Source organism: Erpetoichthys calabaricus, chromosome 4 (assembly GCF_900747795.2).
Source record: "Erpetoichthys calabaricus chromosome 4, fErpCal1.3, whole genome shotgun sequence".
Taxonomy (NCBI): Eukaryota; Metazoa; Chordata; class Cladistia; order Polypteriformes; family Polypteridae; genus Erpetoichthys; species Erpetoichthys calabaricus.
The window spans coordinates 121,875,204-121,891,294 of NC_041397.2; the positions used below are offsets into that span (position 1 = coordinate 121,875,204).

Genomic DNA, 16,091 nt, shown 5'->3' on the forward strand with positions numbered 1-16,091 from the left:
AAAATGGGCCAGCTTAAGGATCAGGGCCAATTTTTGATGGCTAGATGACTGTGTCAGAGCATCTTCAAAATGACAGGTCTTTTGGGGTGTTCTTAATATGCAGTGGCTAGTACCTACCAAAAGTGGTCCAAGAAAGGAAAACTGGTGAACTGATGACAGGGTCATAGTTGTGCATGGGGACCTAAAGCTAGCCCATTTGGTCCAGTCCCACAGGAGAGCTACTATAGAACAAATTTCGGAAACACTTATTGCTAATTATGTGAGAAAGGTATCAGAGCACACAGTGTATCACAGCTTGTTTCAGATGGGGCTACATAGCTGCAGATCAGTGAGAGTGCCCATGCTAACCCTGGTCCAATGCCGAAAGCGGCTACAGTGGGCACGTGAGTGTCAGAACTGGACCATGGAACAGTGAAAGAAGGTGGCCTGGTATGATGAATCATGTTTTCTTTTAGGTCATGTGGACAGCCTGGAACGCTTGCATTGTTCACCTGGGAAAGAGATGGCAGCAGGATGCATTATGGGGTAAAAGGAATGCTGGCTGAACCAGCCTGATGCTTCTTCACTTTTTATACATTTTGCTATGTTATAACCTAGTGCTAAAACCATTTAAATTCATTTTTTTTGAACATCAAACATCACTCAATACCTCTGAATGACGAAACAAAAAAGGATTTTAGAAATGTTTGCAAATTGATGAAAAGTAGAACACTAATGTAACACATTGACTCAAGTATTCAGATCCTGTTCTATAATGGCAGAAATTTTGTCCAGGTGCACCCTATTCTATTTGTAATCATTGACATTCTTACGAGAGTTGTCTGGGTTCCGCGCGGAATTTTATTGTTTGTCGAGTGTCAGCCTGTTGAAACCTGTTCTGCTGTGTAGAGGGATTATTCAAGTGGTTGCATGTTTTTGTTCAGATGTTTTGCTCCCTCTCTTCCTTCAGAATGAACACGAGAAGCAAACGAACTGAGAGTGCGCAGCTGGCGCTAGCGGCGAAGCTCCCGACTCCGTGCGTGCGTGACTTTCGAGTAATGATTTTTTACGACTTTTCTGATGGTTTAATCTGCTCGGTGGAACGCACCATGTTTGCCAACTTTTTCAACATCGATGGCATTGTCGCGTCAATTCCGCTGATGGAGGGGACAACTGTCACCTCTGAGTGGTACACCACTCAGTGCCTGCCTGACGTTTTTTCTGCGATGGCTAGAGGCTGGTCCAAGAACTTGCAAAGGCACTTTTTGCATCATGACAATGCGCCAGCCCACACGGCTAATGCGACGAAGCATTTCATTGAAGACAGTGGTGTCAACGTTTTGAACCCGCCACCCTACTCGCTTGATCTTGCACCATGTGACTTTTGGCTCTTCCCGAAGGTGACAGAACCCCTGCAAGGCCACAACTTCGAAACTCGAGAGGAACTGATTGCAGCTGTCAAAGAACAGCTGGACAACCTCCCAAAGACAGCCTTTCGCGAGTGTTTTGTGGCGTGGGTCAGAAGAGCCCAAAAGTGCATTGATGTTGGCGGTGAATACTTGGAAAAAGTTTAAAAAGGATCGAAGTACATGAGAAAAATAGGAAAAAAAAATCCTTGGCTACTTATTTCGAGTGATTCCGCGCAGAACCCAGACAACCCTCGTATACACCTTGTTTAGAGTCCACTTGTGGTCAGTTCATAGGAAAGGCACACACCTCACTATTTAAGGTCCTACAGTTGACAATATATATAAGAGCAAAAACCACTTCATTATGTTTGATCTTAGAGACAGGATTGTGCTGAGACACAGATCTGAGGAAGATATACAAAACAAAAATCATGCAGGATTGAAGATTGCCAAGATCACAGTCGTTGTCATTATTCTTAAGTGGACAAAGTTTAGAACAACTAAGACTTTTTCTAGAGCTGGCCAAACTGAAGAATTGTGGGAGAAAGACTCATGGTAAGAGATATGACCAAGAACCAATAGTCACTCTGTCTCAGCTCCAGAGTACCTTTGTGGAGATGGAAAAACTTCCAGAAGGACAAACATCAGTGCAACACTCAGTCATTCTGGGTTTTACTACTGAATAGCCAAGCAGGAGCTTCTCCTTAGTAAAAGACACATGGAAATCTGCTTGCAAAAATTCGCCTAAGATCCCTCAGACAAGGAGAAACAAGATTTTCTGGTCGGCTTAAAAGAAGATTAACGTTATCACGAACGAAACCAGAGGCTGCTCATGACATATGCAATCTGAATGGAGCAAATTACAGAGATATCCTTAATGAAAACCTGCACAAGAACATTCTGAACCTTTTACTGGGACTCTAAGCACAAAGCAAAAACAGCACAGGAGTGGCTTAGAGACAACTATGGGAAAGTCCTTGAGTTGCCCAGCCAGAGCCTGGACTTCAGCCCAATCAACATCTTGGGGGAGACCTGGAATTAGATGTCCACCAATAGTCTCCATCTAACCTGACAGAGCTTAAGAGGATCTTCAGAGAAGAATGGCCCAAAAATCCCCAAATCCAAGTATTTGAAGCATGTCACATTATACTGAAGAAGACTAAATACTGTAATCACTGCCGAATGTACTTCAACAACCTACACCTGTGCCAATCACCAAAGCAGATGCCTGCTCACCACACCACTTTTTTTGGAGGTGTCCCACCTCAGCTGCTAACCCCTGTGAGAATATGGCAGTCACCCACAAAAATATAGTTAAACAATAAACACAAGGCTTTTATTTATTTATTTATTTTATTTAGTTTTTATTTAATTCTTATTTGGTGGCATTCTGTGCTAGCACCACCTGATCAAAGTTCTGTGCGGTAGCCACCTGTGATGTTTGAATGCTTGAATGAAAGTAAATTCTCTAAAATGAAGGATAAAAAAAAACCCAAAATGTACTACTTAAGAATATTAATGTTGGGCAGAATGTCCAGTTGGAGGTGGGTCACCCTGGCCACCTGACTTATCATTGGTCATTTAGAGACTTTAAAAAACAATTCTATATTTATGGACTATATTTCACTTAATTACCGTATTTTTTGCTCCATAAGACACACTTTTTTCCCCCAAAAGTGGGTGGAAATGTTTGTGCGTCTTATGGAGTAAATATTGCGTCACAGACCGTGATGTGTATTACCTGACAAAAGTTGACATCCAGGGATAAAGGGCGACAATCAGCTTTTAATGGCGACAAAACTCACCGTTACGTTACAGTCATTCCCTCTCTGCTTGGAGGAATGTTAGACTCATTGACTCCGCATCTAATCCTTGTGTGTGTGTGTGTGTGTGTGTGTGTGTGTGTGTGTGTGTGTGTGTGTGTGTGTGTTACGAAATGTAAACAAAGGCAAGATGGCATCGATATCTCATGAGGGAGCGAAGCGAGTGCAGAAAACAAAATACTCAGCAGTCGATGTCTTGTGCATTATCGGTGAGTTAGACTCTGATTTTTTTCAGAATCTGATTTTGTTGAGAATGATCAGGAGATTGAGCAAGAGAGTGAGGAACTGGCATCAGCTGATTGGCTGCCAGCTAAGCGCATTCACGCAGCCGATGCACCTACGGCAAGGTTCATGTGGGAAGAATACCCAAACATTGATCCATGGGAGCAGAACTGGCTACCGGACTTCACAAGACAGCATGCTTGCTGTTGCACACAACAGATTACTAGCCGCTGGACTACTTCAGGCTGTTCTTTCCTGAGGCTGCCTTTCAGCTACTGTCAGACGAGACAAATGTTTATGCAGAGCAATTTTTTGAATCCCAGGCTGCGCTTGCACCACATTCTCGTTTTTCAAAGTGGAAACCACAACAAAAGATGAGATAAAGGGCTTTGTGGCATTACAAATAGAGATGGGACTAGGCTGGCGATATAACTTCAGGGAGCATTGGTCCAAATGTGCTTTGTCCCCTGGTGGCTTTGGACAGGTTATGCAACTGAGCTTCATAAATTCTGACACTAGCGACGAGGAGTTCATGAGGTTTCCAGAAAACTAGAAGTGTACTTGAACCTTAAAGTCTCTCCTCAGTTGTTAATGACAGTGATGATGGTTCTTAATACTCCTGTTGACTTTACATGATTGAAATATTATTCTGCTATATTTTATTAAATATATTAGTACACCATTTGGTTCAGAATATTTTTCTTCTTGTTTTCCTCCTCTAAATGTAGGCGAGTCTTATGGTCAGGTGCATATTATGGAGCGAAAAATACGATAAATAATATTAAGTGTGCATTATTTTGTGTATACTCTTTATCCATTATTATTCTTATCTAATTTTAATTTGTTTTTCTTTGCATGTATCTACTTCTTTGACATTTTGTAAACCACTTTGAGCTACATTGTTTGTGTGAAAAGTTGCTATAAAAATAAATGTTAATGTCTCGACTAATAGCTGTCCCCCACGCTGCTTGCGCTTTTTAAATTTCTTCTATTATCTAATTTTAATTTGTTTTTCTTTGCATGTATCTACTTCTTTGACATTTTGTAAACCACTTTGAGCTACATTGTTTGTGTGAAAAGTTGCTTTAAAAATAAATGTTAATGTCTCGACTAATAGCTGTCCCCCACGCTGCTTGCGCTTTTTAAATTTCTTCTATTATCTAATTTTAATTTGTTTTTCTTTGCATGTATCTACTTCTTTGACATTTTGTAAACCACTTTGAGCTACATTGTTTGTGTGAAAAGTTGCTATAAAAATAAATGTTAATGTCTCGACTAATAGCTGTCCCCCACGCTGCTTGCGCTTTTTAAATTTCTTCTATTATATCTGATTTTAAAACCATTTTCTCTAGTCTTTATGTGCATGACCAAAATAATGGTATCGATGATTCTGTCGTAAAATTTAATTCTTCCTGTAAAACGATTTTAGACTCGATTGCTCCGCCCAAGATACACAGTAATAAGGGTAGACCTGCTCCCTGGCTAAATGAAAATACATGATCACTGAGCTGTGCCTGTCGAACTGCTGAACGGCATTGGAAAAAGATGGACTGATTGTCTCTAAACAGATTTTTAGGACTTCTCTTTTCAATTTCCAGGCTGAAGTTAAGATAACGAAACAAAACTTCTTTGCCGATTTAGTATCCCTTCACTCAAAGAATCCTAGGGTCTTATTTAATTCAATTAATTCGGCCATTCACCCCCACTCTGCGATGGGATCAAATAGCATTGTTCATTCATGTGACCAGATTCTATTATTCTTTGTCAGCAAAATCGATACTATCCGCCGTGGCATTGTTCAAACGGGCTATGAACTTTCTACTGTTAATCATGACATTGTCTTAGAATCCTTTGATCTAGTGTCACTTTCACAGCCAAAAAGAACTATTGACACCCTTAAACCAGCCCCCAGTCCTCTGGATATTGTACCACCACGTCTCTTAGTGGAAGCCTTTGATGTGTTGGGCCCACCCTTACTAACCATCATCAGTGATTCTATTAGTTCGGGAGTTGTGCCCTCATTTTTTAAACATACTGCAGTTCGTCCCCGTCTAAAAAAGGCAGAATTAGATCCTGGAGTTTTAGCCAATTTTCGTCCAATTTCCCAACTGCCATTTCTGGCTAATATTCTAGAAAGAATTATTTATAATCAATTGGTTGATCACCTTAACTCCAATAATTTATTTGAGATCTACTGTACCAATCTGGCTTTAGGCGTTATCATAGTGTTGAAACGGCACTCCTGAAAGTGTTCAACAACATCTCTCTTATTACTGACTCTGGTGATGCGGCAGTCCTTCTCCTCCTTGACCTGTCCGCTGCCTTTGACACTATGAACCATGAGATATTGCTGTTGCGGCTTGAACATCTTGTTGGGCTTAAATGGGCTGCTCTTAACTGGTTCAGGTCATATTTAACTGGTATACACTTTTCAGTGACTTTTAATTCCTCTTCTTCATCTACTGCTCCTCTTAAATATGGTGTTCCTCAGGGATCCATTTTATTCTCCATATACCTTCACCCTATTGGAGCGATTTTTAGGAAATTTAACATTTCTTTTCACTGCTATGCTGATGATACTCAGGTTTATATTCCTGTCTGCAACTTTACAACAAATCAACTCCACAACTGTCTGTCTGAACTAAGATCCTGATGGCTAATAATTTTCTTGATCTAAATCAAAATAAAACAAAGGTGCTTATAGTGGGTCCATCAGCTAAAGCCCAAATTGGTCTTGGACTTCATGGCTTTTTCTCTGTCTTTTCCAAACCTCAAGTCCGCAATCTTGGTGTTACCTTTGATAGTAACCTCTCTTTTGAGAAACAAGTAAATTCTGTAGTCAAGAGTTGCTTTTTCCAACTTCGTCTATTAGGTAAGATAAAGCCTTTTTTATCTTCTACGGATCTTGAGATAGCTACTCATGCATTTATTTTTTCTCGCCTCGATTAATGCAACTCGCTGTATTCTAGGATTAATAAATCCCTGATACACAGGTTACAGTTGGTCCAAAATGCTGCTGCTCGCTTTCTGGTTGGGGCAAGAAATTATGACTCTGTTTCTCCTATTTTAGCTTCTTTACCCTGGCTGCCTGTCAGTTTTCGAATTGATTTTAAAATCTTGCTGCTAGTTTTTAAATCTTTACATGGGCTTGCTCCTGCCTATTTATCTGAACTATGTGTTTTACATCAGCCATCTAGAGTGCTTAGATCATCTGGTCAGCTGTCTCTGGTTGTCCCTCGTACCAAGTGTAAAACCAAGGGGGACAGGGCTTTTGCAGCTGCTGTGCCTTGCCTGTGGAACTCTTTACCTCATCATATAAAGGAGTGGTCTACAATTGAACTGTTTAAAACAAGATTAAAGACACATTTCTATTCACTTGCATTCCGTAACCTTCAGTAATACTGATGGTTTCCTCTTTGTGATTATATAACATTACTTCTATTTTTTATGTATATAACATTACTTCTATTTATTATGTATTTTATGTTCATATATTTTATTTCTATTTATGTTTTATGTTAATTTGTTTTGTTTTTCTTTTATTCTGTTATTGTAAAGCACTTTGGCCACAGCATTACTATGTTGTTTTAAATGTGCTATATAAATAAATTGACATTGACAAATGTTGTTTTAGCTTTTTTGTTAATATTAATATGTATGTACCAGATGCATATGTCCATCCATTGTCTCCCGCTTATCCGAGGTCGGGTCGCGGGGGCAGCAGCTTGAGCAGAGATGCCCAGACTTCCCTCTCCCCGGACACTTCTTCTAGCTCTTCCGGGAGAATCCCAAGGCGTTCCCAGGCCAGTCGAGAGACATAGTCCCTCCAGCGTGTCCTGGGTCTTCCCCGGGGCCTCCTCCCGGTTGGACGTGCCCGGAACACCTCACCAGGGAGGCGTCCAGGAGGCATCCTGATCAGATGCCCGAGCCACCTCATCTGACTCCTCTCGATGCGGAGGAGCAGCGGCTCTACTCTGAGCCCCTCCCGGATGACTGAGCTTCTCACCCTATCTTTAAGGGAAAGCCCAGACACCCTGCGGAGGAAACTCATTTAAGCCGCTTGTATTCGCGATCTCGTTCTTTCGGTCACTACCCATAGCTCATGACCATAGGTGAGGGTAGGAATATAGATCGACTGGTAAATTGAGAGCTTCGCCTTGCGGCTCAGCTCCTTTTTCACCACGACAGACCGATGCAACGCCCGCATTACTGCGGATGCCGCACCGATCCGCCTGTCGATCTCACGCTCCATTCTTCCCTCACTCGTGAACAAGACCCCGAGATACTTGAACTCCTCCACTTGGGGCAGGATCTCGCTACCAACCCTGAGAGGGCACTCCACCCTTTTCCGGCTGAGGACCATGGTCTCGGATTTGGAGGTGCTGATTCTCATCCCAGCCGCTTCACACTCGGCTGCGAACCGATCCAGAGAGAGCTGAAGATCACGGCCTGATGAAGCAAACAGGACAACATCATCTGCAAAAAGCAGTGACTCAATCCTGAGCCCACCAAACCGGACCCCCTCAACACCCTGGCTGCGCCTAGAAATTCTGTCCATAAAAGTTATGAACAGAATCGGTGACAAAGGGCAGCCCTGGCGGAGTCCAACTCTCACTGGAAACGGGTTCGACTTACTGCCGGCAATGCGGACCAAGCTCTTGCACCGATCGTACAGGGACCGAACAGCCCTTATCAGGGGGGCCGGTACCCCATACTCTCGGAGTACCCCCCACAGGATTCCCCGAGGGACACGGTCGAATGCCTTTTCTAAGTCCACAAAACACATGTAGACTGGTTGGGCAAACTCCCATGCACCCTCCAGGACCCTGCTAAGGGTATAGAGCTGGTCCACTGTTCCGCGACCAGGACGAAAACCACACTGTTCCTCCTGAATCCGAGGCTCGACTATCCGACGGACCCTCCTCTCCAGGACCCCTGAATAGACTTTTCCAGGGAGGCTGAGGAGTGTGATCCCTCTGTAGTTGGAACACACCCTCCGATCCCCCTTCTTAAAGAGGGGGACCACCACCCCGGTCTGCCAATCCAGAGGCACTGTCCCTGATGTCCATGCAATGTTGCAGAGGCGTGTCAGCCAAGACAGTCCTACAACATCCAGAGTCTTGAGGAACTCCGGGCGTATCTCATCCACCCCCGGGGCCCTGCCACCAAGGAGTTTTTTGACCACCTCGGTGACCTCAGTCCCAGAGATGGGGGAGCCCACCTCTGAGTCCCCAGGCTCTGCTTCCTCATTGGAAGGCATGTTAATGGGATTGAGGAGGTCTTCGAAGTATTCCCCCCACCGACCCACAACGTCCCGAGTCGAGGTCAGCAGCGCACCATCCCCACCATATACAGTGTTGACACTGCACTGCTTCCCCTTCCTGAGACGCCGGATGGTGGACCAGAATCTCCTCGAAGCCGTCCGAAAGTCATTCTCCATGGCCTCCCCAAACTCCTCCCACGCCCGAGTTTTTGCCTCAGCAACCACCAAAGCCGCATTCCGCTTGGCCTGCCGGTACCTATCAGCTGCCTCCGGGGTCCCACAGGACAAAAGGGTCCTGTAGGACTCCTTCTTCAGCTTGACGGCATCCTTCACCGCCGGTGTCCACCAGCGGGTTCGGGGATTGCCGCCACGACAGGCACCGACCACCTTACGGCCACAGCTCCGGTCAGCTGCCTCAACAATAGAGGCACGGAACATGGCCCATTCGGACTCAATGTCCCCCACCTCCCTCGGGATGTGGTCGAAGTTCTGCCGGAGGTGGGAGTTGAAGCTACTTCTGACAGGGGGCTCTGCCAGACGTTCCCAGCAGACCCTCACAACACGTTTGGGCCTACCACGCCTGACCGGCATCCTCCCCCACCATCGAAGCCAACTCACCACCAGGTGGTGATCAGTTGACAGCTCCGCCCCTCTCTTCACCCGAGTGTCCAAGACATGTGGCTGCAAGTCCGACGACACGACCACAAAGTCGATCATCGAACTGAGGTCTAGGGTGTCCTGGTGCCAAGTGCACATATGAACACCCCTATGCTTGAACATGGTGTTCGTTATGGACAATCCGTGACGAGCACAGAAGTCCAATAACAAAACACCGCTCGGGTTCAGATCAGGGGGGCCATTCCTCCCAATCACGCCCTTCCAGGTCTCACTGTCATTGCCCACGTGAGCATTGAAGTCTCCCAGCAGAACGAGGGAGTCCCCAGAAGGTATGCCCTCTAGCACCCCCTCCAGGGACTCCAAAAAGGGTGGGTACTCCGAACTGCTGTTCGGTGCATACGCACAAACAACAGTTAGGACCCGTCCCCCCACCCGAAGGCGAAGGGAGGCTACCCTCTCGTCCACCGGGGTAAACCCCAATGTACAGGCTCCAAGTTGGGGGGCAATAAGTATACCCACACCTGCTCGGCGCCTCTCACCGGGGGCAACTCCAGAGTGGTAGAGAGTCCAGCCCCTCTCAAGGAGATTGGTTCCAGAGTCCAAGCTGTGCGTCGAGGTGAGTCCGACTATATCTAGCCGGAACCTCTCAACTTCGCGCACTAGCTCAGGCTCCTTCCCCTTCAGAGAGGTGACATTCCACGTCCCAAGAGCCAGTTTCTGTAGCCGAGGATCGGACCGCCAAGGTCCCCGCCTTCGGCCACCACCCAACTCACACTGCACCCGACCTCCTTGGCCCCTCCCATAGGTGGTGAGCCCATGGGAAGGGGGACCCACGTTGCCTCTTCGGGCTGTGCCCGGCCGAGCCCCATGGGTGCAGGCCCGGCCACCAGGCGCTCGCCATCGAGCCCCACCTCCAGGCCTGGCTCCAGAGTGGGGCCCCGGTGACCCGCGTCCGGGCAAGGGAAAACGCCGTCCAAAATTGTTTTTCTTCATAGGAGGTTTGTTTAACCGCTCTTTGTCTCATCCCTCACCTAGGACCAGTTTGCCTTGGGTGGCCCTACCAGGGGCATAAAGCCCCGGACATCAGAGCTCCTAGGATCATTGGGACACGCAAACCCCTCCACCACGATAAGGTGACGGTTAAAGGAGGGGCAGATGCATATGTATTATAAATAAGATCCCTTAAAAGATTTTTTTTTTTTTTTTTTTTTTTTTTTTTTTATTAATACATTATTTACCAAGAACAATTATCCATAATACAGATGCATATGTATTATGGATAATTGTTCTTGGTAAATAATGTATTAATAAAAAAAATCTTTTAAGGGATCTTATTTATGTTTAGGAAAACAGACGTATTTAATAGTTATTGAACAATAAGCCTACAATATTTAATTTTGCTAATAAAATAAACACCTGTAATCTTCAGTTTATTTTAATTATGAAAATATAAAGGATAACACTTTAACATAGGACGTGAAGCTTATGCGTGGCTAGTTATGCATGAGGTTAATGCTGGGGAAAAAAACTGATGCCAGAATCATCCAGTCAGCCCTTAAAATCCCAGTTGGAGGTAAACTGTGTTTTGTGGAAGTTGGTAGATGGGCAAATTGGTGAGCCACCTTTCTGATAAATTTGGGTTCAAAACCTGTTCAAAAATGCCTACATTGTAATAGTATTCTGTTTTTTTCTCTCTCTTTTGTGTATAAACAAACATTTGGAAAGGTGCAATATAAATAAAATATTATTATATAACGTTTGCTTTCTTGACATGCTTCTAGGTGTGGAGAGATGACATAAGAAAGTCCTATCCGATTGTCAATTTCTATAAGATCAACCCAGATCTATAAAGAAGGTCTTGCATTAGTCCTTCGAAAAGAAAAAACAAAACCAATGTTGTAAGGTTTTCAAACCAGCATTAGGCATGTTTGCAATAAGTTGATGAAGCAGTAGATCTTTAGCATGTTACCTTTAGGAAAAGGCAATATGGTTTTAGTAAGTAATCTTGAGCCCTAAAGTATAAAATTAAATGACATTATAGAAGAATTTATAAAAAATAAAGGCTAATGTCATGAGACATTTTTCTTTTATGTGTAATCTATATATATATAAAGGAGAGTTGGGATCCGAGACACTGTGTTTGTGGAGGGATGGAGAGTTAAGGTGGGTGTTGGGAGTCATGTGATTATCTCCCCTCCCATTCACCTCATTTCATTCATTTCATTTCGCTCCGAGCTGAGCTCCGCAGCTGGCGCGGTCTTGCCGTTCTTTTCCCTTAGTGTTTACTCCTGTCTCCTTTACTGATTTACTGTTTAGTAGACGCGCTGCTTACTGAATAGTATTTTTTCCTTTAGTGTTTCTGCTTAGTGTTTCTTAGTGTTTAGTAGACGCGGTGTGCGAAAGGAGAGTTGGGATCCGAGAGACTGTCTTTGTGTGTTTGTGGAGGGATGGAGAGTTAAGGGGGGTGGGGGAGTCACGTGATCATCTCCCCTCCCATTCACCTCATTTCATTCACTTAATTTTGCTCCGAGCTGAGCTCCGCGAAGCGCGGGTATTTTGCTAGTATCTAATAAGACATGAAAAGCTTTTAGAAATGCCCTTTGACATCATATTAAATCACTTTTTAAGGCAAAACAAAAATATTGCAGTCTATCATTACTACTAAAAATTATCATTGTAAATATTTAGTTTATGTGGTAAAATGTACAGAAATAATTTTGCACATATTTTAAAATCTTCTCCTTTTCCAGGAAGAAGTGAATTTGTCCAAAGACTAAAACTTGAGACAACACTGAATGTCCACGATGGCTGCGTAAGTATATCTAGAGTTAATTACATTGTGAAACTTCCACTATAGCCCCCTTTTTATTTCCTGAGCCAGTACCTATAGTTTAAGCTATCAATGTTTAACCCTTATTTTCCTTTACCAATAATATTGAGAGCTGGATTATATATGAATAATTTATGTCAAGTTCCATTTTATAGCATATGTCTCTATTATTAAAAAAAAAAAAAAAAAAAAAACTTGGAATGAGACTGCGACGAAACATGATCTTTTGAAGGGAGATCTTTGAGAGAGAGAGACACTTTCACTTTCTGCGAGACCAGCAAGTCACGTCATACTTATAACCTTTGGAAGCAAGTCCCGTGATACACTTGCAGAGCAGGTTAGAGATAATGCAAGTAGGAAAATTCAAAAGTCTCAAGAAAATGAGAGTAAAGCTCAAATTAGCGCAAACAAACGGAAAATATTACTCAGTGAAATAATGGAACACTGAAAAGAAATCGAATAGTGTTTGAGGATGTCTGGGGGACAAGAGAGACAAGGCAGTGACGTTAAAACGTTTGAAGCGCCGCACGAAATGCAGATCACGCCTCACAGGAGCAGCAGCAAGCCAGCAGCTGATCGAGCAAAGAGGAGATAAAAGAAACAACTGTTATTTGCTTCCCATTTTATCACCATTAATGTGGACCTTCGGAGGAGCGACCGGAGGAGCGACCACGTCTCCTTAGGGTGCATTCAGCCCCCCTTTTCACAATGGCGCGTAGTGCTGGTAGGGATGGAGGGGGTAGGAGAGCGAAGTGCAGATCACGTGGCACGGCAGAAGCAGCAAGCCAGCAGCTGATTGAGCAAAGAGGAGGTTAAAAAAAATAAAGGAATTTTGTTTCCCATTGTATCACCTTTTAACAGGGGTTTCAAAGGAGCGGCCATGTCTCCTTGGGGTGTGTTCAGCCCCCTCTTCACAATGGCGCATAGTGTTAGGGGGAGGGGTTGGCGAGCGAAGCGAGTAAAATATATTTTATAATATGTATTATGTATGAGACATTCATAAACATGTTAAATAAAACACATTAAATATAGCAAAATATAATATGCAATTTTCTTCCACTCCTTAGTCAATTCAACAGCTTAGTTCTGTATCATAATTATAAAAATGCTTAGAGACCATTCTGTTGGCATTACACACAGCATACAAGTACCCTTGAGGTTGTACTTTTTTCCTCTTTCAGTTAAAAATGAAATGCTTTTATACTTTCTTTGACTCTTGATCACTGCAGGCAGCTGCATGCCATATAATTTCAAAATTTCTGCTTTTAATTAACATCAAAATTAAACCTTAACACAAGTATATACAGTGGGGTAAATAAGTATTGAACGCATCAACATTTTTTTCAGTAAATATATTTCCAATGAGAATGTTCACATAAAATTCTCACCAGACATTGGTATTAAGACATTCACAAATATAATATAAAATTCACAACATTAGAGGCCATAAATAAATGTATGTGTAATAAAGTGGAATGACACGGGTAAAAAGTATTGAACATGCTAAGAAAAAGCGGTACACAAAGGCAAGGAACTAGCTGAAATCCATGAGTACTTAGAAAGAAATTCCACCTCCTATCTGTGCAGCCCGATATTAGCTGGGTTAGTATATATTGATGAGGTATGAAAAGGTGTTTTGCTGTCAAGGTGTCACATAGGAAACATCTCATGATGGGTAAAAGCAAACAGCTTTTCCAAGACCTTCGCAGCCTTATGGTTGCAAACCAAATCAATGCAACTTGTTACAAATATATTTCAAAACTTCTGAATCTTTCAGTAGTACTACTGGGGCCATTATCCGCAAGTGGAGGGAACATCACTCCACAATAATCTGACCACGCACAGGAGCTCCTTGAAAGATTTCTGACAGAAGGACATTCAGAAGAGTAACTCAAGAGCCAAGGACCACTTGGAAAGAGCTCCAGAAAGTCTTGGAGGCAGCTGGTACAGCTGTTACAGGGACAACAATAGGCAGTGCACACCACCAGCATGGTCTCTGTGAACGCTCACCCTACAAGTCTCGTTTAAAGTTTGCTGCACAACATTTGGACAAGCCTATGAGATTACTTGAAGAATGTAGTCTTGTCAGACAAGACCAAAGTTTAACTTTTTGGTTGTCATACTACACACCTTATTTGGAGGAGAAATGGCAGTACACATCACCTGTAAAACTCTATCAACAGTGAAGTTTGGAGGTGGAAGTATTATAGTGTGGGGTGTTTGTCATCTCATGGTACTGGCAGACTTCCTGTAATTGAAGGAACAATGAATGGGGCCATTTACCAAGAAATTCTTGAAATGAATCTGCTACCATCCACTAGAATTATGAGGATGAGACATGGTTGGACCTTCCAGCAGAACAATGATCCAAAACCTACAGCAAAGGAAACTCGCAGTTGGTTTCAGAGAAAGAAAATCAATTTGTTAGAATGCCCAGTCACTTGACTTAAACCCAACTGAACATTTATGGAAGAAACTAAGTATCAGGGTTTACAAAAGGGACCCCCAGAATCTTCAAACTTTAAAGACAATCACTTTAGAAGAATGGGTCAATATCACCTGAGCACTTCAGGCGATTGGTTTCGTCATACAGGAAGAATCTTGGAAGCTGTCATTATAAACAAAGTCTTCCCCACTAATTGTTAAATTTGTCTGTTCAATACTTTTTCTCTGTGTCATTCCACTTTATTACACATACCTGTATTTAAGGCCTTTAATGTTGTGAATTGTTTATATTTGTGGATTTTTTGAGTTAATACCAATGTCTGGTAAGAATTTCATCTAAATAGCCTAATTGGAAATATATTTACTGAAAAAATGTTGATGCATTCAGTATTTATTTCCTCCACTGCATAAATTAATTGAGCTTTTGGCCATTAAACTTAACACCATACTGCACATTACCAAAAAACACACCCTAACCATAGAAACATGGTGGTGACAGTATCATACTGTGTGGGTGCTTCACTTCAGAAGACTCTAGAAGGCTTGTCAGAGTAGAGGATATAATAAATGCAGAGAAATCCTGGAGGAAAACTTGATGTTATCTGTAAGAAAAATGTGGTTTGTGAGAAGGTTTGTTTTCCAGCAAGACAAGCTGGAAAGCTACACATAAATAGCTTATAAACAACAATGTTAGCGTCATGGAATGGCTGGAGTGGTTAGTCTCAATCTAATTAGGAATGTGTGGTTGAAAAAAGGCTGTTCATTCATAATCCCACTGCAAACTAAAAGAGTTTCAGCAGTTTTTCAAATACAAATGGTGAATATTTCAGTATCCTAATCTGCAAGGCTGATAGTGACGTGTCCACTCAGACTCAAGGCTAAAATGGCTCCTAAAGGTTCATCTACTGAATATGCAATCAATCATTTTATGTTTTATATTTGCAATTAAATCACTTTGCAGACATCTGTTTTCACTTTAGCTTTTTTGGTGATTAATGTCAAAAATTCAAAGTCAAATCCACTGTTATTCAATGTTGTATAACAATAAATATGCGGTGGGTTGGCACCCTGCCCTGGATTGGTTCCTGCCTTGTGCCCAGTGTTGGCTGGGATTGGCTCCAGCAGACCCCCGTGACCCTGTGTTCGGATTCAGTGGGTTGGAAGATGGATGGATGGATAACAATAAATGTATATACTTTTTATAGGCACTATGTACATCAAGCATATACATATGGTATTAAGCAAAGTAAAATAAAGCCAAAACAAAAGAAAAATGAGTTGGTTTAATTAGAATCCACAGTTTTATTTAGAAATAAAACAGTCAAATTTGGCTCATAAGCTACCAGTGCTGCTGTTTACAAAGCTGTAAGGGCAGGTTCTTCTTCATCAATATAAAAATTCTTATATTTTTTAAACAAGATATTTCTCTTTTAACCTCTTCTTACCTATCTTTGCTTATTGTGACTCAATTCAGTGGCCCAACTATATACACAGTCAAAATA

General features: G+C 42.7%; 1 protein-coding gene across 3 annotated transcripts in view; it reads left to right on the forward strand.

Annotated features, from left to right (window-relative positions):
- The window catches only part of dcaf6 (ddb1 and cul4 associated factor 6), a 235,989-nt gene that overhangs the window by 71,486 nt on the left and 148,412 nt on the right, over positions 1-16,091 (forward strand). For all 3 annotated transcript variants that reach the window (XM_028799737.2, XM_051926116.1, XM_051926115.1), the window contains exon 2: positions 12,065-12,126. In XM_028799737.2, the coding sequence (XP_028655570.1) occupies positions 12,065-12,126 (62 nt within the window). The remainder of the gene's footprint in view (positions 1-12,064; positions 12,127-16,091) is intronic.